Consider the following 25,938-nt stretch of genomic DNA (forward strand, 5'->3'; position numbering starts at 1 on the left):
AACTGGCTCACAGGAGAAGCCAAAGAAGGCAGATTGTGCAGTTTGGTACACTGCAGGATTGCTAGAGGTACTGAAGAGTCACTGCTGCAGCCCATGGGAGCATGGAAAAGGCAAACGAGAGCCGCGAGAGAGACGAGAACCACAAGGCAGAGGCGGCGAACCTGAAGGAGGAAAGCGGGACGCCAGCGAGCCACTGCAGGTTCACCGCAGGGGAGGCAATCCCTGCTACAGTAGACCGGTGAGTCCACATGAGGGAGAAGGGGAAGCCGTGGCATTTCGGCAAAGGAATCGAAGGCAAATGGAGATGAATGAAGCAAATGAGACGGACCAATAGTTGCCATATTTCTTAAAGAAACAGACAAGAATGAACATAAGAGTTTGCAAGTTTGGGAGTGTGCACGTGGCACCTATATGAAAGCCCTGGCAGGAGCGTATACAAGGCATAGCAAGTCATAAGAGTTTGTATATGAGGAAAGCAAATGTTTGCATATGAGAGAATCCTGCGGGTAATTACAGATTGAGCGATCTATGGTATATGCTGCATGAGAAAATCCTGATAAGGATACAGGGAAATAGTCTAATTGAGATATCGATGAGTAAGAAGAAACCTGGCAGGAGAGTAAACTAGATAGTCTATCAAGAACCAGATTGTTAGCCAAGCTACTTTGTATATTATTTATTTTGATCCAATGGAGCTTGAGGGACCAGTAGAAAGCTGAGTGAAGAGAAAACCAGGCGAAGGGAACTCTGGATTTCTGAACTTTATTTGCATGGAACTTTTGTTTTAGAGTCAAGCATTCTTCTTTTGGTTCATGTGTACCCTTTCCAAGGCCAAAGTCATTTCCCTTTTCAACTTCTAGTTCATTTTTAGAATGTGAGGGTCAGATTAGTACTTTGGACACAGGACAGTTTTCTTTGGACATCTTGACAAGACCGGCCCATTGGTTTTGTTTTAGGTAGTGACAGAGTCATTTTCCAAACGTCTATGGCCAAAAACCATTAATCACCTGTGTCCGAGTTTCACTCTTAATGCCTCACAGGTCTCTCTCCAATCCAATTTATTTTGTGGTGTTGGATTTGAATTTGGTGGTGCTGATGGCACCTCCTTTTGAGACTTTGCACTTCTGTTCATTGTGATCATTTTGTCTTAAGGTGGGCTACTTCGTGGCTATCCACATTGTCCTACATATTCCCTTACTTGGTCTTTACAAATTAATCCTCTTGAGGGCCAGGCCTTCCTTTTTGGGTAAGCTGCTGTCAGGGTTTCATTTGCCACAGAAAAAGGCACCTTTGTATCTTTATTTCCTCCTAAGCATTGTTTTAAAGTGGAGGAAAGCTTCCATCATCTGGACCCTAAGAGGGCCTTGAGGTTTTATGGGAGTTTAGAAAGGATGACAAGCTTTTTGTCTTTTACTATAGCCTGGATAGGCCAGGCAGTGTCCAAACTTAATAAAGATTGTTTGTTTTATACATCTATAAATGTTATGAATTAGCATTTGTCAGGCGGCAACGTGGGCTTCGCTGCTTACCTTCTTGAACCATTGTTTGCATTAATTATCGGGTCGATACGCTTGTTTTAGTAGGGCTGCTTTCAGAATTTGCTGGTTTAAAAGAGGTTTCTCGCTCCTCTTCGTCCTCCAGTTTCTTGTACCTTTTTGGGGATCTAAGATGTGGAATCTTTGGGACAGTGCAAACCATTAGAATAACAAATGAATCACCCTGTGTAATGTTTTTTTTGATGGGTTTTACTCCCTCAAATTCCTCATCACCCTCCCTTCCTGCGTCCATTCTTGGGAGCGCTTCCATCCAGTTTTTGCTCCAAAACTTCTGATTAGGGGGGATACATGCTTGGAACTGAAATAACTGCGCAGAGGGTGCTTTATATATAAGACTGAAGACGTCAAACTGTGACTCGTTGGTGTAGATGGGACTGTTTTGAGCAGCACTGCACTCCGCGTTGGGGAAGGTTCTGCTGCCCCACCTTTAACTGAGACAATTATTTTACTTTAAATGCACCCAATTGTTAAAGGTCTTGGTAAGAAATATCTCCCTCACTCTCATCCTCTTTCCAGTGCTACCCCCCTTTGGTTTTTAATGTGTGTTTTTTCCTGTTGGTGGGATGATTGCTGATCATGGTTTTTATTGTGTTCAAATAGTCAGTGTGCTTTTGTTAATTACACAAATAATACAGCCGATTGTCATTCTGTGTTACTTTTAATTATAGTTTTATGTTTCTGTGAACAAACTGTTCTGTTGGATGCTGACTCACTTTTCAACTTGATGCATTATGATGAGATGCTGTTTTTTTACCTTTAGGCAGCTGCAGTTCAAGCCATTAGTGAAAGCAGTTCCAGTACAGTTTCAGGTGGCCGAGCTGCCCAGTGCCCACCATTTATGCAAAGTAAAATCCCTGAACAAAGGAGATGCCAACTCCGAAGTTACTGTTTATTATCAGGTGAGTTATTTTCTGACTCTCCAAAGCAGAATAACATTATTAAAGGTATCCCTTTTAGAAATTAGGAATGTAATGTGTATACTCATACGTCCCGTCCCCTTTCCTCCATCCTTGTGGGTGTCCCCCAACATGGGAATTGTACCGGAACCTTTGGCAGTGAAGAATTGAGCTTCCCCTTTACATTTATCATAGTGTGCCGGCCCGTCCTCCAGCGCCTCCCCTCAGTCTCCTTTTCTGAACTGACGTGTCAGACCTGGCAGCCAGCGCAAAGACTTTTTAGCTTTACGCTTGCTCCCCATTTATTTTTTGAAATCTTATTTCACTTCCCTTCTGTGCCTCGCCTCCCCCGGCAGATGACGACCGCAGGAGGCTTCATGTTCGCTCCCAGTCTCGGATCCCCATGCACTCTGTTTGGAGTGTTTGGGGCCCGACCACCACTGGGACTCATGTTCAGCCTGCAGCACTCTCGGTCACAGGGCATTGAAGAATAGTTTGTCGCTGTGGAGGAAGATCCTCCACACTTCTCCTCTGCCCCACCTTAAAGACTTAGTCTCCAGGACCTCTCGTCAAGACAAGGTAGACCATCTGTTCAGCACGGCTTCACAGCATTGCAACTCCTTCCGCGGGGGTCCCACGGATCGGGGTTCCTCGGATTTAGGTTCTGGCAGGCAAGAGACCTCTAAGGTACCGGCCCCCTAGCCAAGGGGCCCGGGAGCCCTACCTGGCTGTCCTTAGAAAGGACGATTAGGCTTGTCCTATGTAACGCTCACCTGGTATCCACAGGGACGTCACTCAGCCTGTTCTGACCTCTTACGACCTCAAACCCTTCCCTGGGCCTAAAACACAGGATTGGTAGAGTTTAACTACCTATTGTCTCTGTGTGCTTGAACCCCTTCTTCCCCGGGGTCCAACCCTTCCCTTTGATCCACAGCTCACCTTGTTTTCTTCGAAAGTGTGCTCTCCGTCCTGCTTTCAGCGCTGGTGCGCGTTGATTGATGCAGGCTCGTTGCTGCCTAGTTACTTCACTGGCAAGAGTCTGACAGGTAAGTATAATGAGTCTTTTGAACAGTTCTCTAACTTTGTTCCTTTCCTTCCTTAGATGATGGCCGGCATCCGGGGATGGCGACGTGCTACTGAGATGAGTAGCGCTGAACATGAGTGAGAGCGCAATGCGACCCTTTTGTATTTGTATTGAACTGAGTTATTTTTCTGTGTCTTTTAGGTGCCACAACGTTTTCAGCGTGGATACCGGTTATGAAGAAGAAATGCGGTGAGTAAGCACGGTATGCAGCGCCTCTAGATGTTTCCACGCTAACTTGGAGTGTCTTTTCCCTCTTGCCGATGGATGAGAAGTTCCGGAGACAGAGTTCCCCCAGAGCGGCTGGGATTCAGGTAAGCGTTTGAAGCTCGTACAGTCTTTAAAAATAAGCGAAGATTTGCTGAATGCTTACTAATGCCTTTTTTTCTGTTCTTTTCCCTTTTCCTTAGGAAGCGGCATGCCGGGATGGGAATGATACTGCCAAAGATGCCCGCAGAACAGAAGAAGCAATGAATGATGGGCAGAAGCGCTGCAAGGTAAGGCTGCTCCTAACAGTGTTCTTGCAGGAGCTGAGCGCAGAAGAAAGATGCAGCCCTACTGGAGACCGATCCGACCACGGTGAGTGTCACGCTGCAGGTGCAGAAAACACAAAGCATGTTTTTTAGCCTGAACATGGCTTAAATTGTCTCTGGGTGTCCCAGGTGTCTCTGGGCTGAACCACACCCAAAAGACTAGACTGCACATGCAGTTCTGGGAACCGAAATATGTGGGGGGATCCATCTTGTCCCCATCAATGCACTACAAGTCCAATCCCCAATGTTATCCTATGGGAGTGAGTGAGTCTGGTGTCACAAGCGCCAAGTCTGACTCCCAAGTGGGTCTTTGGAGGGATGGAGAGGCCCTTGAGGGCCATGTAGGTGATCGTGGCCCGGCCCCCTCCTGACATCCTGGAGGGCTGGGGACATGAGGGGCAGGAATCATGACTTCCTCTTCTACCTCAGGGGGTGTTAGGCAGAATTATATGCAGTACCCTTTGGGAACACTACACACAATTAGGACTACAAGTGACAGTACAATTTCACCTTTGGTACAATCCTGTACTACACAGTTATAGTGGTAGCAGTAGCGGAACAGCCAGACTTATCTCAAGAGTAAGTGAGCAGTACAAAGAGTTACACAAAGGGACAGCAATTACTATGGTTCAGGCAAACACTGACTCAAGGCTTCTAAGTAAAAGAATATATATTTATTTACTCAACAGTTGTATAACATTCTAAGCAAGTTAAAAATCGCAATCACAAATACACCACACCACTTCCCTTAAATTCCAGACAAGTTAAGCTCACAAAATGAAGTGGGAGCAAAATGGCACTCCAGCAATTTAAAAGGGAGGGAAAGACAGTTATTAGAAATTAGGCAAAACCAACAGGTAAGTACTGAGGGCAATTTGAACAGGAGAGACTACAGTGAGGAGATCGGCTAGAAAAGGCTTAGGGCCAAAGTCAATAGGACAAAAGTCTTTTGCTTAAGATCACACAGTTCAGGGTAGTTCACGGTAAAGTTTGTGGCACAGATTCCGGACGAGGTTGGTTGGTAGAAAAGTTAGTTCAAAGAGAAGAGAAGGACAAGCCCTCGGAATGGAGAAAGATTTCAAACACTTTACTGCGGCAGACCGAAACGGACAACCGGATTTGCACAGTACCTTAAAATGGAGAGGGAGCTGTAGCTGAGGCGGACATTCCTGGTGGTTCCTGCAGGCTCACGGTTCCTGAAGCGACTGTCGGACTGAAGGGTCCTGCGCCAGCCAGGGAAGAAACCAGCAGCAGAGCAAAACAACGAATAAAAGGGGCGCACCTTAAAACCCAAGCAGGGTCTGACCTTCCTGGCTATCCGGCCCACTGTAGCTCTGTACAGCGAATTCGACCAGAGGCGGGGTCCTGGCTTGTAGTTTGGGCGAACTGGTTTGTCCCACCAGCTCAAGGGAAGACGTTTCCTGGAGGATCTTTTCTGTAGTCGGATTCGGAGATTCGGACCTGCAGCAGGGCTTCACCGGGCGGTTCAGTCGTGGTAGGGGTCCCCTTCTTCCAGTTCCTCGTTGGTTCTTTCATTCCACTGGCGACTCTGCTCTTCCAGTCCCAGAGACCTGCTTTTTATGCAGTTTTCCCCCATTCATACAGACTGGCTGTCAATTGCACAGCATGGTGGCTGGCCTGGCCAGCCCCTTAGCCAATCAGACAAGAGTGCGACTTGGGTTACCAAGGGAACCCATGGCAGGGGTCCATAGATCCCTCGCTCACATCCTGCCTACCTAGACTATCGGGTGCCTTAAGGGGGGCTTCTGTGCAGAAGCCCGCGAAAAGACAGCAAACAAAGGAATCATCCCCGGTTTGGTGCGCAGAGAAAGACTTTAACAAAAAGAAATGGCGACTAAACCCAACCGGAGCCAAAAATAAAATCTATTTGGTCAAGCGGGTTAATGTTCGAGGCTAATATAATAGCCTAAAACATTACTACGTTTATATAAGATAATGGGGGTAGAAAAGTTGGGTAGATACCACTGCCACCAGCCAAGTCTTGATATTAAGGGAGCAAAACAAGGCTCCAAGAGGCACAGACAAAAAGGATAAAAGTTAACCCTTTCCAATACTCCATGTAAGATGGGGTGTACTGGGTCTGTGGTTTAAAGTGACTATATTAAGTTAATGGCAACTTTACCTGTTTCTGGGGGACAGTAGTCGGCCCCAGAAAAATTGAGTCAGTGGGAAGTCTCAAAGACGACCCTCGGTCAATGCACTGAAGGTGCTGTGTAACACAGAGTGGTGCATATGGAGTAGGTGAGGCTCCAGTGCCTAAGATCACACAAAAAGTGAAAAACACACACAGCAAAACACATGTAAGAGTGGGAAAAGGCTCACACACTTACCAGGTGAAATAAATAAATCCTAGAAATCCAGCAAAGCTGCTGAGGGACTCAGTAGGTAAGGGAAATCGGCCATTCTGGAGGATTCTCCATAACGGGGTAAGAGATTATCGAGGGCCACATCCAAGAGTCTGTCCTCCGCAAGATCCAGCATGGCTACTGGAACAAGTGCCTAGGGCTGCCAACCTACTGAAGCTCGTTCCGAGGTTGTGAATCAGGGTGTTTCGACTACCGGCCGGCTGGCCGAGGGCTCAGTGCCTACCAGAGGGATCTCTGAGGTCGACGCTTCTGCTTCGTTTGCAAGACCAAAGCTGTATCCTCTCATGTCTGAGGCCTCTCTTGGCTCAGGGACCTCAAACCAAGGGCGTGGGGCGAGGCTTCAAAATGGCAGAGCGGCACATGGCTGAGCCTGCTAGGCAAGCAGCCATCTTGGATCCAGCTGAAGGCTTGCTAGTGCTTTCACACATCGAATGGGCTTTGCGGGATGATCCCAGCCCCCTACACTCTGGAAGCGGCAGCAGAACCTACGGTGCACGTTTTTGGTCCCCTCGGGGCTACATTTACCCATCACAGCTGTAGTGACGCCCAGTGCCTCGGAGGACCGGGCCCCTAGGGTTCAGACAGCTTGTGTGGACCACTTCTTTGAGCGCTGCCTCCTCCTCATGCGTTCCCCTCAGATGAAGTTGCTGCTGAAGGACATTGTGAAGGCGGTCATCCTGCAGGTGGCGCTGCCCTGGCGCCCTCCTCTGGATACTCCTTCAGTTCCTCCAGCGCTGCTGGTTCCAGTGCCGGTCCCTCCCCCCGTCCAGGCTCTCACCTCCTCCTGTACCACCAACGCCATTCCCCTCAACAGTCGTTGGACCAGTCTATTGCTCCGTACCTGGGTGGGGGGGGGCCGCAATGGCAACGATGATGCCCAGGATGATGAAACCTCAGCATCAGTCAAGGCCTTTCATGACCGACCTTCAGGCCCCGGTGGAGTTCTTGGGGATCCCTCCGCCAGAGGAAGCCCCCACGAGTCGGGAGTGCTAGCAGATGTCTTGGGCAAAGCACACATTCCGGTCTGGCATTCCCCTCCTGAAAGATGTCCTGCAGGTGGCGCAGAAGGTCTGGAAGAAGCCCAGGGCCAACGCCCAGATGAACAAGAAGTTGGACAGCAGGTTTAGGCTGACGGACAAGCAGCCAATCCTCTGTGGTGGCTGTGCCCTCGTATTCTAAACCATCGGCTTCGTCGTCTTCCTCCACGGGAGCTGCCTCCAGTTGAGTCCTTGGGAAAGCACTGTTACTCCATCTCGGGCTGTATCTGCAGCAGGCCAACGTTGATGCCCTCTTGGCTGCGGCTAACCAGAAACAGTGGCAGGAGCTTGGGGAATTTCGGCCTGGCCTTCCTTCGGACAAGCCAAGCCTCCTTCAAGGCTGGTTTAACAGTTACACAGCCATTGCACATGACCTCATGGAATCTTCAGTCGCCCACATTGATACAGCCATCGAACAACCGGGCTCCCCCAAGGGTAGTCATAGACCTCTCTAACCTGTCTTTACCACTGGAACGCTTCAAGATGATTACTCCCTCACACATAGCCGAGCAAGTCTGTGTGTGCAGGGGACTGGATGTGTTCCCTGGACCTCAAGGATGCGTACCTGCATGTACTTGTATATCAACCGCATCGGAAGATTCTGCGGTTCACGATTGTCATACCATTTCCAGTACAAAGTGCTGCCCTTCGACCTGAACAAGGCTGTGCCTTGGGGTCGAGATGAGAAGGAAGGCATGGATGCACGCCACAAAGTTTTCATCTGATGTGCAGGAGCGAATCCTGGATCGGCCCTTTAAAGGTGTGGACCTTTTTCATTCGTCCACTGATGAGTTGGACAAGAAGAAAACCTCCACCCAAACTGCCAATTCCTTGGCTATCCTGACAAGACCAGATCAGAAATCCTTCCTTCAATCTCATGGTAGGACCGAGTTCAAACCCCACGCTTTCTCTGGTTTCTAGGGGTTCAGAGACTGCGGTACACGGAGGCCTGACGGGTCGCCCAGCGCCAACAGAAGGAAACGGCTGATGGCGTTACACTAGTTTTTCCCGCGCCCCCGCCTCCGACGCTAAGAAGCAGTGACGTCAAGGTCGGGAAACGCAGCTCGCCCGTGGAGGGCCATTTAGCTCTGTTCCAGGAAGCCCGGAAGCGTCTTTTCAGCAACCCGTGGTTCCTATCCGTTGACTCCACAGGCTTCAGTCGTCCTCTTCCTTTCCCTCTTCTCCTCTTCGCCAGATCGGGCCCTCAGCACTTTTACGGGTGGTCCTTTTGTTCTTGAAGATGCAGGCAATAGAACCAAGTTAGCTTGTAGAATGGGGCTTCGGTTACTATTCCAGGATTTTTGCGGTACCCAAGAACAACTGGGTTGGCCTACGGGTAGTTCTCGACCTGTCGGCACTGGGCTGAACTATTGCGGCTATTGTTCATCAGCATTTGTGAGATTGGTTGCTGTCATCCTACGTGGCTGGAATCAATTTTGATTCTAGTTTACAAGAAAGGATTACGACATGATTCTAATAACTACTATTGGCCATGTTGGATAGCAGCTTGAAGATTGCTGCTGGAGTTGCTGCCCACATGGACAAGTACAAAGTCCATATTAAATAGTACCCAGATGAGCTTTAGGAAGGGCCACAGTACAAACCATGCTATTTGGGTGTATCTTACGCTTTTGTCAGACACCCTATGCGACCCAGATTCCAATCTATATCTAGTTCCGTGTTTGATACCGTGGACAGGGACATGGCTGGGGTGTGGATTCCTTGTTGCTGTACTTCCATCAGGCTGCTGCACTGTTGTTGAGGCTGTCACAGGACAGCACACTTACGAGACCTCTGCATACCAACATCAAGCAGGGTGTGTCCTTGCACCTTCGCTATGCAATCTCTGTGGTTGACCTTACCTCTGCTTTAGAAGTGGTTCACAATTATCCACAATTATCCACTGAGCTATGAAGGCAAGAAAATACATTGCATTACTTATGGGGATGATACTGTCAAAATTGATTGCATACCTAGAGGCCTCCAGCGCTTGCTTGATGCCCTGGTGGCATACGCTGATTTAAACTGTCTCTGTAAATATAGAAAAACCAAAAATCATGACCATAGGCAAGGGGGCATACAGGGGGAAGCAGTTCACCTAGCTCCTGGGAGGCACAAGCCTAGAACAAGTTGAGACCTATAAATATCTAGGCATGCATATATCGAACAGATTAGACAGCACATGCCATGTAAAGGTGATCTCCCTGGCATGGATAAAATGGTTATCAATGAAAAATGTGGTTGATGGGCAAGGAGGAAGATCCACAGAGGCAAAACTCGTAGCATACAGGACATCTGTAGTTCCAGGGATTTTGTATGCCTTGGAAACTCTGCTTCAGGGCTTGGCCACTTGGCTTAAAAAACTTGAGGGTAAGCTTTTAAGCTCCTTACTGGCTATCCCGAACTCTCTACTGGAAAGGGGAGACTAGTTAATCTAACTAAGCTCCACGGACAGTGTTGTGCGCACAGTGTATGGTTTCCGGATATGCAGAACCTGGTGTTAAAGCACTGTGTGAATATAGGCATGAAGGGATTGTAGGATTCCCTGGGTGAAGTACACGCAATGGACTTCGAAAGGAAATCGACCATGATCGCATACAATCTATTGACTATTTCGCAAATAAGCAAGACATATCATCTATACTTCACTTGGGGAATTAATAGAAGTACCCCACATGGTTATTTGGTCTAAACCTGTTCCCCCAAACTGGTGCGTTTTATTCTCCGTTTGCGCCTTGAAATCTTGCCTGTTTATGAAAACACAGGGGCTTGGACTGGTCTTAAAAGAAGTGAACGTTTGTGCCGCTTATGTAATCTTACAGTTGAAATGACGAGGCACTTGCTCACGCAATGCAGTAAACTTCAGGCCCTATTTGAGAAGGAATATTATGCAACTGTGGTCTATAGATCAGACCTGTCTTGGAGTACCATTCATGGGGCAAAATGTTTATTTATGACTGCTGCCACATTTCACATCTGGCAAAAGGTCAGAAAAAGATTGGACATTTTATAAGGCTCCCGTCCAAAATTTTATTGGTGCTCTATATTTTGGGAAAATACCGAACATTGTTTGTGAAAATGGTCTTTGTGCGAATTAATTGCTCTTTTATTACCACCAAAGGAATTTTGTTTTCCATTTCTTGGTGTTGTATTTTATTTGTTCAAATTTAAATGAAATTTTTTAACCAAAAATTGTATTGTTTTAACTTGATTGTATAGTGAATTGTGTATTGGTTTTTGTAAAGTATAATGGTCATGTCTGACCATAGACACTTAAAAAATAAAAAGATTATAAGGATACAAAGCATCCTAATCGCACTTTACTTTAGGGTGATGTGTGCAGTTATACAAATATAAGAAAGCCATAAAGCGAGACAGTCTTTCGACACTTAAACTTATGGATTAGTCAGTTTTTCCATACAAATGTGCTAAAAAAACAGGTAGCTAAAGCAGGAGGTTTTCCCATATGAAGACACAAACAGACCAGGGAGGTTAAGCAGGAAGCCTAAAAAAATTCAGGCCAGGAGTCTGAACAAAGCAACAAAAAAAAGGGTGTCTCACACAAGTCTACAAGAGGAAAGCTGCAAAAAGAATATATTTCTTGACACTGCTCAGCAGTGGGCACTGAGGCATAATTTTCCCAGGCTTCCAGTACCAGAGCCTCTAGTGCTTGGTTGAAGGGCAGTAAAGTTTCCTTCCAAGGATCTCCATCTAGAATGTCTAACTTCAAACAGAACTTTTAGCCTGGATGTGGCTTACAAGCCTTGCTTCTCCGCCACTTTGGCCACCAGCCATTGGAACAAAGCCAGTGGTTTTCCCTGAGTTTGTGCTGGTAAAATGTCCCAGTCAGTGATGCATCCAGACCAATGGCCTCCTGTATGTCTGAGGGCAGGTCAAGCAGCTGTTCACCCTCACCATAGAACTCCTCCAGAAAGTGCCTCACTTGTCACTACAGGACGATCGCTATCCTGATCCAAATCCTGATCAGGGAAGAGGCGTGGAGGAAAAGAGAGTGGATGCTAATCGAAAACAGGCTCCGGGCCGAGATTGCCCAACTAGATAGGAGGGCCAGGGACACCACTGATGGGCGAGAGGAAAGGGTAATGGAAGCAAGGGGTAAAAGGGAGGAGCTGAGACTCCTGAAGGAGGGACAAATAATCAGGAAACTGCGGTGCATGAAACAAAGGTTTTATGATAAAGGAGACGAGGCAGATGCACTACTGGCCACGAGATTGAGGGGACAGCAAGCCGAACAGTGGGTGGAAGGCATAGGTGGGGTGGATAATACACTGGACCCAGGGACGGAGGGGAGCGGAGATGCATTTGCATCCTTCTATGAAAACCTTTATAAAACAGACGCCAATCCAGAGGTGGGAGAAATTAAATTGTATTTGGACGAACTGTGTTGCCTAGGCTCTCCCCGGAGGAGGCCGGGGCAATGGAGGCCCCCGATAACCGCTGAAAAAATCCAGAGAGCGGTGAGAAGAATACGAATAGAGAAGGTCCCATTGGAGGACGGTTTCTCAGCAGTCTTTTGAAAGGCTTTCGTGATCCCCTCATACCGTTCTTGGTAGAGCCATTTAATGATATCCTGGAGACTGGGGAGGCCCCAGAATCCTTCTATCGCACACTGATAACCGTGATACTTAGAGGGTAGGGACCCCCTATTATGTGGATCTTTTTTTTTCTTTTTTTTAATATCTTTATTATATTTCACTTGTAACAGTGGCTATGTGAATCTTATCGCCCCATCTCCCTCCTGAATATCAACGCCAACATGTATACATGAGTTCTGGCAGCAAGACTTGAGCTATACAAGCCACAACTGATCCATTCTGACCAAGTAGGCTTCATAAAGGGACGTCAGGTGGCAGACACATTGATGAAAACACTGCACCTGATTCACGAGGCATGTGGGATGGGGGAGACCCGGTGCTTTTATCGGTTGATGCTGAGAAGGCCTTTGACAGGGTTGAATGGGGCTTTTTCAAGGAAGCGCTTGGTAAGGTAGGCCTGGGCACTAGGATCGAGCGGGGTATCATGGCACTATACACTCCCCCCCCCCCCCTTACCCCCCGGGCGTCTGTGGCAGTTAATGGCGTTGGTTCGCCCTGATCAGGGGTACGAGACAGGGTTGCCCACTTTCCCCGATCCCTTTTGCGCTCTCCCTGGAACCGCTATCTCATAGAATTAGAGGGGATCCCTGTGTAGAGGGATTCATGGTGGGGGATGTGGAATATAAGGTTGCATTGTACGCTGACGATATGCTACTGTATGTTAGGCACCCCCTAGCCTCTATACCCAGGTTAATCGTGTTGATTTAGCTGTACAGAGACCTCTCGGGTTTCAAGATCATTAGGGCTAAATCATTCCTCTTCCCCCTGGACAGGGACAGGGATGAAGAGATACAGGTTCGGCCCACTGGGATTACTGGTCAACCTGGACACATTGAGATACCTGGGATTAACCTCACGAGGGACTTGGAAGGCCTATTCAGGCCAATTTTCCCATATGCATGTCTGGATTTTGGACTGATTTGTAAAGATGGGGAAGCTGACTATATCGTGGCTCGGACGGCTCAATGCCCTTAAGATGGTTTGCTTACAAAGGTTCCTATATGCATTCCAAATGCTTCCAATCCATGTCCCCAAAGCCTTTTTCCGGGAGAAAATGGGGGCTATGGTGAAATTCTTGTGGCAGGGGGGAAAACCCTGGATATCTTTTGAGGTTCTCACCTTACAGAATGATCCAGGCAGGGTAGGGCTCCCTAATAATAAACTGTACGAGAGTTGGACAATTGTGGAAGGATGGCACCTTTATTACCATAACTGATCTGGAGGGGGAGTTGGGCATAGGCACTCTTTTGCTCTTTTCATACCTTCAGTTGAAGGGAGGGGTCACGGGGGAAAAAATGGAGGGACGGGATGCAGAGGGACTGTACACCCTTCCAGAAGCTCTTGAATAAAAAGACGGAAATTAAGCGTCTTATTTCTGTAATGTATACGGAATTTGTAATTGCAGGGAACGGGTTCACGGAAAAGTTGAGACTGAGATGGGAGAGCGACATGGGGAGGGAAATAGACCCTGTGATGTGGTTGAGATTGTGTAACGGGGCCTCTCAGACATCGATCTTGAGCTAATACAAATTGCATTCCATCAAGCTCCTCCATAGGTGGCAATAGGTCCCTGTCAGGCTCTCAAAGATGTTTCAGAATGCGAGCCCCATATGCTGGCGCCAGTGCGGGGAGAGATCTGACTATTGGCACATGTGGTGGGAGTGCCTGCAAATACAGGTGTTTTGGGACGAAGTGCTGGGCTGGATGAATGAGGTAGAGGGGATTTACTGTACCAAAACGCCCTTCTTGATCTTGTTTGGGCTGTAGGAAGTTGAGGGAGAACTGTAAGTTGAGGGGGTTAGCAGCGCCCCTGCAGCTCGCAGCCCAGGCCTGCCTAGTGATGAAGTCTCCACACAAGAGGGTCTACATCGGAAGGTCACGCCTCATGAGAACCTTTGGGGGGAATTTATGAACAAATACGAACAAATATTTGAGCAATTGAAACAACGGAATGTCGAGGACAAAGAGTGATGGAACCGGGTGGGGGGGAGACAAGATAGTTGATTTGTTGCCTTGTTTGCATGGTTTCATGTTTGTGTGTATGAAAATTAATACAGACGTAAGCAAACGCCAGGCTCACAGAGAGGGTGACAAGGGAAGCAGCAACTATGACTGCTATCCAAAACAAAAAGCATGTGGGGGGGTGTGGGAGGGGGGGACGTGTCACAGTATATCCAAAACTGGAAACCCGTAACATCGGACAAATGGGTATTGGAGGCCATAACCTACAGGCATCTACTGGAATTTACACAGCTTCCACCCGAAATCCTTCCAAATCATCACGCATCTGCACATATAGTTATTTCGAAGGGATTGCGTCCTCTGACGTATTCCACATCTATGAACGTAATGACCACAGGTGTGCTGCTTCGGACATTTTTTCGGCGTAGGCGTCCTGCGTCGATGACGTTGATACGCTGTCCCTCGAGGGTAGACGTCACCGGATGTTATATATGGGACGCACGGCGCCCGTAGCCTCAGTTCCGTTTGTTCCGCGAACGTGTTCGCTTCGGGATCTCCGCACGCTCGGTTCTTTTACTTGCATTGCGAAAATGTCTTAATCTTCTTCTGCCCCGAAGTCGGGCTTTAAAAAGTGTCGGGACTGTGGTTCCAAAATGTCCATCACGGACCCGCACGACGTCTGGCCCTGGTGCCGCGGCGAAAGCCACGCCACCGATGACTGGCGATGACTGCCAGTCCCTGACATCGAAGGCCTTGCGGCAGTGGAAGAAGAAATTATCGGTAGGTAGGGTTTCTAAAACCCGTAAGTCGAAATCTGCTGGGCTTTCGACCAACGACTCGAGGGGCTACTCTGCGTCAGCGTAAATCCAGGGGGGTCTCTGTCTCGGAGTGGGTCCCGCCATTCCTCTGCCTCTTCTAGGCATTCTCGGAAGCGCCGTCACCGGTCGCCGTCCCAGTCCGCGTCGGTGGAGTCCGCCAGACGGCGGGTGACTTGTCCCACCAAGTCTTCATCGCCGGCCGAATGGGACACATTCAGCCAGCAGATGATGGCGATTGTCGAAACCCAGAGCACCGTTCTGTCCGCGCCTTTGAGAGAAGCCGGCAAGGAACGCGCTACAGCCACCACTCGCACGCCTTCGGGCTCGGGCAGTCGGCGCGATCATCGGGAGATGTCGAGGTCCCGATCGACAAGGTTGATCGCCATAGCCGTGCCAGGTCCAGGTCCCGGTCCTTGACGCCCTCGAGACCGTTGGAACCTGTGAGGCCTTCTAAGAAGGCATCGACGCCATCGGCGCCTTGTCCGTCGAGGGACTCTCTTGAGGCTCCGGGTCCGAAGAAGTCGTTGACGCCATCGGTGCCGTGGCCGTCGAAGGACACTCTCGGGACTCCGTCCTTGAAGCAGTTGTCGAAGTCATCAGCGCCTCGGTCGCCGTCTACGCTAATTCCATCGGCGCCCTCGACGCCTTTTGAGGAGAATTTGCCAGAGGTGCCCCGGTTCTGGTTTGTGCGTTACTGCTTGGAAATGTGAAGGACTCAGTTTGTCTTTCAGACATGGTGCTTTTCTAAATGTAATAGTCGGATGTTCGCCCAGAGTATCTTGTAAATCTTGATCAATCTGTAAAATGTTCCTGTTTTTAGATAAGATATTCTTAATGATGTAACTGTCTGAGCTGTATGTGGTGATGAATCTGGTTTTTGGAAAATGCGAGGCTGCTGTAAGAGTTTTTTTATCTTTAAGAAGTTGCACTCTTGTCCTGGTAGATGTCTTACGATAGCTTTTGTTTACCAAAGATTTGCTGTACCCTCTCTCAATGAAGTTATTTTTCATTCGGTCTGCATGCTTTTCAAAATCTTCTTGTGTTGAGCAATTTCTCTTAATTCTTAGCATTTCCCCGAACGGGATATTGTTGATGACGTGTGACTGATGGTTGCTTGTGGCATACAATGTGCTGTTAACTGCTGTTGGTTTAACATAAAGGGTGGTCATAATACTGTTGTTTTGTATATATAGATAGAGGTCCAAAAAGTTGATTATTGTTTTACTGTTCTGCATCGTCAAAGTGAGATTGTTGGTATTGGTGTTAAAATATGGCAGGTATTGGTCCAGTTTATCCTGACTGCCATTCCATATGAGTATGTCATCTATGTATCTTGCCCAGAAAATGATATTGTTGTGTTCCGTACATGATGGGTGCCGCCATACGTGCTCAAGCTTGTAGTGCCCCATCTACAAGTTGGCATACGATGGGGCGAACTTGGCACCTATGGCGGTCCCTTGAATTTGTCTGTAAAGCTGTTTGTTAAAGGTGAAGATGTTGTTTTGCAGAGTGAACTGTAACATTTCTAATATCATATTGTAGGATATTTATCTGGACCTGAGAAAATAGTTTGTGGTATGCAGACCTTTTTCATGTAAAATACTGGTGTAAAGTGAGGGGATGTCCATTGTGACTAACATACATTTTGGTTTCCAAAACAGATTTTCAAATTGCTGGATAATGTGTTTGGTGTTGCGTACATAGGGGAAAAGAGATAATGTTAGAGGCTGAAGTTGATGATCTATATATTCCGAAATGTGCTCTGTAAATGATCCGATGCTGTTGATTATTGGATGGCTGCTTGGAAGATGGGAATATGGTTTATGGATTTTTGGCACAAAGTATATAGTAGAGGTAATTGGAAATTGTGAATTGAGATAGTGATATTATTCATCTGTGATGAGATATTGGTCCCTCCAGCACTGGCTCATTGGTTTCCAATCTTCCTGTAATTTTGGTAATGGATCTGCTTTCAGATTTTCGTAACATGCTTTGTCGTTCAAATGTGTCATAGCCATTTTCTCGTAATATGAGGTGTTTAACAGCACTATGTTTCATCCTTTGTCAGGGATTTTGATTGTTTCTTCTGTATTTTTCTGCTCTGCAGTTCTTTCAGTGCTTTACGCTCCTTGTATGTTAAATTATGTCTTTGTTTGGTTTTGTTGCCTCTTAGATCGGAGTATCTAAGATCTTGCTAAGTAACTTTGAAAAAGGTGTCAATTACATTGTCTGGAGATAATATGGGTTGAAATGTGGATTTAGGTTTGAGTAGTGTTTCCGATGTGAGTCCCAAAGTGATGTTTTGTTCTCTAGCAAAGGTCAAAGTTGAAACACATTAGAACTGGCCAACCTAGAGTGAAACTCCTTAATGGTTTAAAGCGCAACCAGGGCTAACAGTTTATCTTCAAGAAAGGTGGATAGTTGGCCTCATATTGGTCACTAAGCCTGCAGGAGATGACATCCCCAAGATACTGATGCGTCTCCAGCCTCACCTCCATCCCTAACGGATTGAGTATCCCTGCATCCTCCTCATCGAACAGAAACAGAATCTATCTGGACCTGTTCACCTTGAACTCTGAAAACTCTCTGTATTGACATATCACCCTCATTGCAGCAGGGACAGATGTGTGTGGGTTCCATATATGCTAGAGCACATCATTGGCATACAGCCCAAGCTTATTCTCAGCTGTTTCGTGAACTAGGGAATTGACTACCCCTGCTAAAGCTCCCCCTGCAACTCTTTCAACTCAGGCCCACTGTGACCATATTGCCTTCTTTTTTAGGGACAAGATCCTTAATATCCGACAATTGATCATTGTAGGGAGACCAACACTGCCTGATCCCCTTCCCTCCCTGTTAGGCAGAAACCTGTGCAGTTCCCTTAGGGACCACTGCAAAAAGTTTAAGACTACAGGTGTTGTCAGTAACCCCAATTGGTAGCAGTCTGTACCACCCAGATTTACCTGGTAACTGTGGCTGAGCAGTCAGACTTCTCTCAAGATGAGTTAGGCAGTATATAGAGTATACACATTAGGTACAAAAATACAGTAGCACAAACAAACACTGACCAGAGCTTGGGTATACAAGTATATCATTATTTATTTAAAAACACACTTGTAAAAATACACGGGCACTAATATGTCAAGTAAGTTCAAACACGGTCACTAGAAATATATACACCTCCCTTATTAATTATTCGACAAGTTTTAGGAAAAGAACACCACTTATTATCAATACAGAGGTGAGCGCTTAACCAAGATGGCACGCCAATAATTATTTAAAAAGGGAGGGAAAAGGCAGAATTAGGAAAGCACACAATACCAACACTTTTAAAAGAACCACAGCAAGTCAAGAAAGGCAGAGTCTACTGTAGAGCAAAAAGGTCATAGGCCAGGCCCACTCTCAGAGAGAGCAAGGCGGAATGTGCCCAAGATCACACAGTTAAAGTACACTTTAAAAGTCCTTGCAGATAGTTCACAAAGGAGTTGGATCAGTTCAGAAAAGTTAGTTAACAGGTCCCAGGTCACCCCAGGATAGAGCGTCAAGGATTTACGGGACACCTTGAACAGTCTGTTGCAAGGGAGACCAGGCGGGACACAGTACCCGAAATGGTGAGAAAGCCCCAGTGGGGGCAGTTGTTCCTGGCAGCGGGTGCAAGTCGGTGCTTCATCCAGGGGAAGAGAAGATCTCAACGTGGAGGAAAGCTGGAGGTCGTTGCACTGCCAGGGAAGAAACCAGCCGCGGAGTTTCCCGGTTAAAAGGTACTACCCTTTTATTCGTGGTAGTGGTGAAGCGTGGCTATCCGGCCGCCGGGGTGCTTGGCATGGGCGATTCCACCACGAGACGATCCAGGAAGGCGAAAAGAGGGCGAACTGGTTAACCCCACCAGTTCAAAGGAAGAAGACTCTCCAGGAACAAGATCTTTTCTGTTGTTGGGAAGTGGTGAGTCGGTTCATCAGGGCTCCACCGGTGGTGTCGTCATTGCAGGTCGGCTCAGCTTCTCCCTCTTCGGATTCTTTAGGTCCTGTGGCAACTTCTGAAGTTCCAGTCCCGAAAGCCCTGCTTTTATGCAGAAAACCCCCATTCATCAGTCCTAGCTGTCACTCAAACATGCTAAGTGGTGAGCCGGGCGGCTCATCACTGGGCCAATCACACAAGAGTGCGAATTCAGTTGCCGAGGCAACTCAGTCCAGGGTGCCTATTCCCCTCTCACACACATCCTGTAGACCCAGACAGAGTGGCACCACTTTTGGAGGCTTCTGTGCAGAGGCCCGCCAAAAGTGGAACAAAGGGCTTGACTTGGAGTTACAGAGGCGAACACAAACGCCATTTTAAAACAGAGTCCTGGCAAAAAGACCCAACCGGGGAATAAATATTAAATAAATAACCCGGCGGTATCTTTAACATTGTACCAAAAAAAGTGGTGCGTTTAAAATGAATGGGAAAATCCCATAGGAAATATTCCGATGGAATATTTTGTGTGGTAACCACTGCCACCAGCCAGAAACTCGACGAGGGGGGACTGAACAGTGCCCCCTCGAAAAATAGACCCAGGGGCAATCTAATTACCCCTACCAGTACTTCCACAATATGATTGTTTGTACTGGTTCTGTTCACAATTTAAGACTAGTAAAGTTAATGGTGACTTTACATGACCTGGGAGACAGTAGTCAGTCCCAGGGTATGGAGTCTGTTTGGGGGTCACTATGGCACCCCTGTGTTACTGCACTGAGGGTGCTGTGTAACACACTTACCAAAAGCATATGAAGCCCTATGGAGTAAAAGGATCCCATAGCCCATAAAACACATTACAATTATACATTATCAAAGGACATTCTCAAATCATGCCCAAGAGTGGGAGAAAAAGTCATGCTCTTAGCAGGAGAAAAAAATAAACCCCAGAAATCCAGCAAAGCTGCTGCGGGACTCATTAGGTTTGGGAAATTAGCCTTTACAGAGAATTCTCCCTAACAACCCTCCCACCCCCCATGGCTTATGGCGCAAATCCAGCCCAATTCCTTCTTTTTTTAATGCAGTAACAGATAGCTTGGTCCTATCTGCTCTCAATAAACTCTGCTCTGCCTCTCCTTTGGATCCCATCCCGCTTGCTGTGCTTCAAGAGGCCTCTAACAATGCTATTGCTCTTTTCACTGCAGCACTTGAATATTCTTTTACCACTGGGCATATTCCTGCCCCTCTTAAACATGCAACCATTTCTTCTTTGTTAAAAAAAACCTAATCTTGACCCTGCAGCTGCGGTGAATTATCGCCCCATCTCTCTTCTCCCAGTATTAATGAAATAAATGGAATCAATTGTGACGCCTCAATTATCTGTCTTTCTGGAGGCCAATGCCCTTCACCCTTCTCAATCCGCATTCCACCCAGGGATGGGGACTGAATCTGTGATGGTGGCACTCATGGACGATATTGCCCTGCTTCAGGACCGCACAGAGGTGGGAGACCTGATTCTCTTTTACCTCTCTGATGCCTTTGATACGAAGCCTGGGGAGGCTACACCAGTGGAGGCGATCTTGGGGCCCAGAGTTTCCCTGCCACCGCAGAGGGTATCCTCTTTCCAGTCCATCGACAAAACCCCCGTGAAGAACCCGGTGGAAAAAGAGGAGGGGGCCGGTGGCCATCACGGACACAAATTCAGCCTCTGAGGAGGAGCTGGTGGAAACCGGGAAGAACCTCAACGAGAGGTTCGAGAAGGTACAATCCCACGGGAGGGATCCCGAAGAGGTGGTTGCAGCCATTGCCCGAGCCTCAGGACAACTCGGCGGCCATTCTGATGGCAATCCAAACCTTATGCACAGAGATAAGGATGAGATTACCACGAACCCCGGCGGACGATCCAGATCCGGGCCCGTCGGGAAGCCCTCCGAACAAGCAGAGGAGAGTTCTCCCCTCCCCGCCCTTCATGCCCCCACGACCTGTGGAACCCTCATCCCCCCCCCCTCACCGGTCCCCAGGGATGACACGGGGACGGATACGACGACGGGGACGGATGGTGACGACGGGACGGACCTTCTATCACCACTCCCTCGGGCTTCCCCGCCCCACGAAATTGGCTCCTTTCACGCCATGATCGCCAGGGCATCCGTGCTCTTCCAGCTCTGTCCCGAGGAACAGAAGGAGGAGGGTTTCCTCTATCAACGGCGAGAGGCCAAGAGAAAGACGGTCCTCGTGGTACCGTTTCTCGACGATATCTGGGACGAGGGACTTGCGATCCTGAAGAACCTGTCCACAACTCCTGCCAAGAGGGACAGGTACGAGAAGAAGTACCGGGTCCCCGACGCCACCACTTTGTGCCTCAGGGCTCAACCTATGCCGGATTCGGTTGTCTCAGCGGTGGCCAAGAAGGTGGCGGTGGGGGCGACAGCCTCAACCTCTACTTCCCCTCCTGACGGCGAGGGTAAGAAATTGGATGCCATGGGGCGACAGGTCATGTCGGCGTCGACGACAATTAAGGCGGCCAACGCCTTAGCGATTGTGGCCCGTTACGACAGGGAGCTATGGTACAAGATAGTCCCCCTACTGGACTTCCTACCAGAGGACAAGAGGGCAGAGGCCCTGGAGATTCTGCAGGAAGGTGAGGTGGCATCGGATCATGCCATAACGGTGGCAATGGACATTGCCGACACCGGGTTTCGCCAGTTAGGCAACAGTGTTTGCCTTAAACGACGACGAGGCTGGCTCAAGGCGACAAGTGCAGACAAGGGTTTTGGACATGCCGTTCGACGGCAACAACCTGTTTGGGAAAACAGTGGATGAGTCGCTGCAGGTCATCAAGGCCGACACAGACGGCCCAAGCCCTGGGAGTCCTTCAGCAGCGACGGCCCTTTCGGAGCGCCAGAGGCAGACAGGGGGCCTCCAAGGGATCAGGCGGTGGCTCCTCTACGTACCGCCAGGCGGCACGCTCCTCATCCCAGGAAGCTTACAGAGGTTGCGGCAAGCAAGGAGGATCTCGGCGTCGTCGCCAAGGCGGCAAGGCCGCCTCCAAGCAAGATTGAACCGGCCGTAGCGTCGGGCCCCCACCGAAGCACCCCGGTGGGAGGCCGGCTGGCGTAGTTCGTCAGCTTGTGGGAGTCCATCTCCACCGACCGTTGGGTGCTGGATGCCCTGGCCCACGTGCATACTCTCGAATTCCAAAAGAAGTGTCCCCGCATTCCTCCTGTGGCCAGGAAGGAAAATCACGTCCCTCAACTGCTGTTGGAGGTAAAGGCGATGCTCAAGAAAGGTGCCATCGAGCTCGTCCCCAAGAGGCTCTGGGGCTTCGTAGTATGCTCAAGATACTTCCTCATCAGAAAGAAGAAAGGCGTTTGGCGCCCCATCCTGGACCTACGTCGGTTGAACAAATGCATCAAGGCACAGAAGTTCAGGATGGTCACTCTCCAGCACGTGCTGGGACAGCTGGAGGAGGGCGACATCCTATCGTCGTTGGACTTGGAGGATGCTTACTTCCACTTCCCCATCCTAAAAGGACACCGAAAGTTCCTCAGATTCGTAGTCCAAGGACGCCACTACCAATTCAGAGCTCTGCCATTCGGATTGAAGTTGGCACCCAGGGTGTTCACCATGTGCCTAGCACCAGTGGCGGCGCGGCTGTGCCTGCAGGGGATCCACGTCTACCTCCTACCTGGACGACTGGCTCAGCCATGCAAGGACAAGAGAACTCGCCGTCGAGCACACGGCGAAGACCGTCCGCTTACTCACGGAGCTGGGTTTCTCCAACTACCCGAAATCCCATTTGGTTCCGTCGCAGGTGGCACTGTTTCTGGGAGCGAAGCTCGATGCAGTGGAACGAGTGGCGTCTCCGTCGGAGGAAAGGACGAAGGCCATCTTAGGCAAGGTGCAGCGCATGCTAGCCACGGCCGTGGCCAGGGTGAGATCCATCAAGTCCCTCCTCGGAATGATGTCCTCGTGCATCTACCTAGTGCGCCTGTGCAGGCTATGGATGCGTCCTCTATAGGAGTTCCTCGACGCCCGCTGGATGCAAGCGGCGGGCAGCTTTGAAGACAAGATCCCGCTCAACGAGGTTTTCTGTTGGGCGATTCAGTGGTGGGGCACCTGTACACACCTCACAGCGGGCACGGACTTCCAGACCACGGAACATCAGGAAACTGTGACGACGGACGCCTCCCCGCAGGGATGGGGTGTGCACACCGGAGATCTCCGCGCAAGAGGCCTTTGGCTCCCGGAAGAGAGTTCCCTCCACATCAACATCTTGGAGCTCCGCGCCGTGTTCTGGGCGCGCAAGTCTTTCCTCCCGTCCCTCAAGGGCAAGGTCGTGAGGATATTCACCGACAACACCACCACGATGTTCTACATCCGGAAGCAGGGAGGCACCAGATCCCCAGCCCTATCCAAGGAGGCCCAGGATCTGTAGCACTGGGACGTCGCCCAGGGGATGTTTCTGGTTCCCTTCCATCTGGCAGGAATAAAAAACATCATCGCCGACTCACTCAGCAGGAAGCTGCGCTTGTGCCACGAGTGGGAACTACGCCAGGGTCAAATGGATCGGCTCTTCCAACGATGGGGCAAACCCCAGATCGACCTGTTCGCCACGGCGACGAACTCCAAGTGCCAGAGGTTTGCCAGCAGGTTTCCCCAGCCGAGGAGTATGGGTGATGCTTTCTCGTTCCCCTGGGACGTCCTGTTCCTGTATAAGTTTCCTCCGTTGCCGCTGCTGCTACTTCGACTCATCAGCCAGCTCAAGAGGTCCCAGTGCAGAATGATCCTCGTCGCACCGGCGTGGCCGAGACAGATCTGGTTCCTGGACCTTCTCGACCTCTCAGCGTCCCCACCAGTCAAGCTGCCGACGGACGCAGATCTTCTCTCCAGACCTAGAGAGGGAGACGCCATTCTTCATCACGACCCGGAGTTGCTGAACTTGCAGGCCTGGCTCCTGCAGCACTAGAGTTTGGAGGGTACGATAACCCGGCTGACTGCAGAGAGGTTCTTGCAAGGGCCAGGGCGTACTCAACTCTCAAGTGCTACGGACATAAGTGGAAGAGGTTCTCTATCTGGTGCCGTGCACAGAAGATCAACCCTCTACGGATTACGGCACCTCAAGTGCTACCATACCTACTGTCGCTGGCCAAAGCTGGACTAGCTCACGCTTCCATCAAGATACATCTGGCAGCGATCTCGCGATACACCAGCACTGCAGGGTGGCCGTCCTTGTGGTCTCATCGACTGATGAAGGGACTGTTCCGATCGTTCCCGCCGGTGAAGGCTCCAGTCCCGGCGTGGGAACTCAACGTGGAGCTGACCAGGCTCATGGGGCCGCCATTCGAGCCTTTGCATTCGGCTCCGTTGAAGTTCCTGTCGTGGAAGACTGTTCTTGTGGCCATCACCTACGCACGACGTGTGGGAGAGATTCATGCCCTATCCTGCAAGCCTCCATACTTGACTTTTTTCACGATACGAGGGTGGTGCTGAGGACGCACCCCTCTTTCATGCCCAAGGTGCCGTCGGACTTCCATCTTAACGAGCCCTTGGTGTCGCCAGTTTTCTTTTTGTCGCTGGCCGAGAGGACTTTGCACTCGCTGGATGTAGCTAGAGCGCTTAAGTTCTACGTGGACCGGACAAAAAGTTTTCGGAAGACATCACAGCTGTTTGTGAACTTTGGACCTGTGAACCAAGGGAAGGCTCTCTCTCGAAGGCTTCCATTTCCAGATGGCTCTCCAGCTGTATCATGCACTCATCAGTTGGCCAACTGACCGTTGCCCGGCCGTCCGAGAGCCCATTCAACCAGAGCGATCGCTGCTACTACGGCGTTCTTGTCTGGTGTGCCCCTGCTGGGCATCTGCAGGGCTGCTACGTGGAGGTCGACGCACACCTTTACGAGATTCTAATGCGTTGACCGGGATTCCAGGGAGGAGTCCAGAGTCTGCCAAGCAGTGCTGCGCAACCTATTCGCCTGAAGGTGGGCCTGGTGAGGAGGTAAGAGTTGCTTAATGTTGAGTTTATGTAATACTTAATGTTGAGCCTTTTGCCACTTCCCGTGGTTGTGCATGTGTGTACTGCTATGTATTTTTGTATTCATGAGCATGTGAATCCATGCCAGACCCCATGCTGGAGAAGGAACAAGTTACTTACCTGTAACTGTTCTCCAGCATGGGTCTGGCATGGATTCACATGCGAACCCTCCCTCCTTCCCCTCTGCGGCTCTTCACTTGGTCATACTGGCACTTTGCGTGATACCAAATCTGAAGATGGCTGCTGGGGGAGGGGCTTAGGGATAGGGCAGTCATTGGCTGGGGGCAGTATGACCCAGAGACCAGTGATTAGTTACTACTACGAAAGACAGATCAGAAACGAAACTGATACTAATTTTTTCTTTACCGAAGATTCCCAGCCTGACGACGGGGAATATTCATGAGCATGTGAATCCATGCCAGACCCATGCTGGAGAACAACAGTTACAGGTAAGTAACTTGTTCCTACTGTGACATTTACTTGAAGTGAATCTAAAGACCTTGTGGAACTTTACTCCCTAAGTGTCTGGAACATGGGGAAGGGAGCTGTGGGAGAAGCTCCTGAAAGACATTGCTATATGATTTTGGAACACTTATTTAGTTTGAACATTCCAGCACATTGTTGGTATTAGTTGAGGGAAGTCCCCTCTTAGAGTTAGGGCAAGTTGGGCGTTACTCCCATCCTGAAGCTTTAAATAGAGGTTGTCCAACTGGATCTCTTGCGTCTGTATCTAACTTTTGATACCATGTCTGGTATCTCCACATGGGAGTCATTGCATCTCCAAAGCGAGCCCCTACACTGCAATTCCACAAGAGAAATTCCCATGTGGACCATATTATGGTCAGACCAGCCAATGGGCATGTGATCACAAGTTCAACTCTGCACATCATTTTCTTACCCTGGCGGATGGAATCTATACGCGTATAGGTGCCCGGGGGTGGGTAGCACGTAAACCACTGATCACTTGGATGGAGCCGTCTCCAAACCTCTTATAATCCATATATGTCCAGGCATTCACAGAGAACCCTGCTTCCGTCGCCTGGTCGCCCTCCAACCCCATGGTTCTCC

General features: G+C 49.3%; 1 protein-coding gene across 1 annotated transcript in view; it reads left to right on the top strand.

The window, feature by feature from the left end:
• NRDC (nardilysin convertase) overlaps positions 1-25,938 on the top strand; it is a 1,236,039-nt gene that overhangs the window by 773,930 nt on the left and 436,171 nt on the right. Inside the window, exon 24 of the mRNA XM_069642204.1 lies at positions 2,317-2,455. Within this exon, the coding sequence (XP_069498305.1) occupies positions 2,317-2,455 (139 nt within the window). The remainder of the gene's footprint in view (positions 1-2,316; positions 2,456-25,938) is intronic.

The sequence above is a fragment of the Ambystoma mexicanum genome, chromosome 1q (genome assembly GCF_040938575.1).
Source record: "Ambystoma mexicanum isolate Mex_15411 chromosome 1q, UKY_AmexF1_1, whole genome shotgun sequence".
NCBI lineage: Eukaryota > Metazoa > Chordata > Amphibia > Caudata > Ambystomatidae > Ambystoma > Ambystoma mexicanum.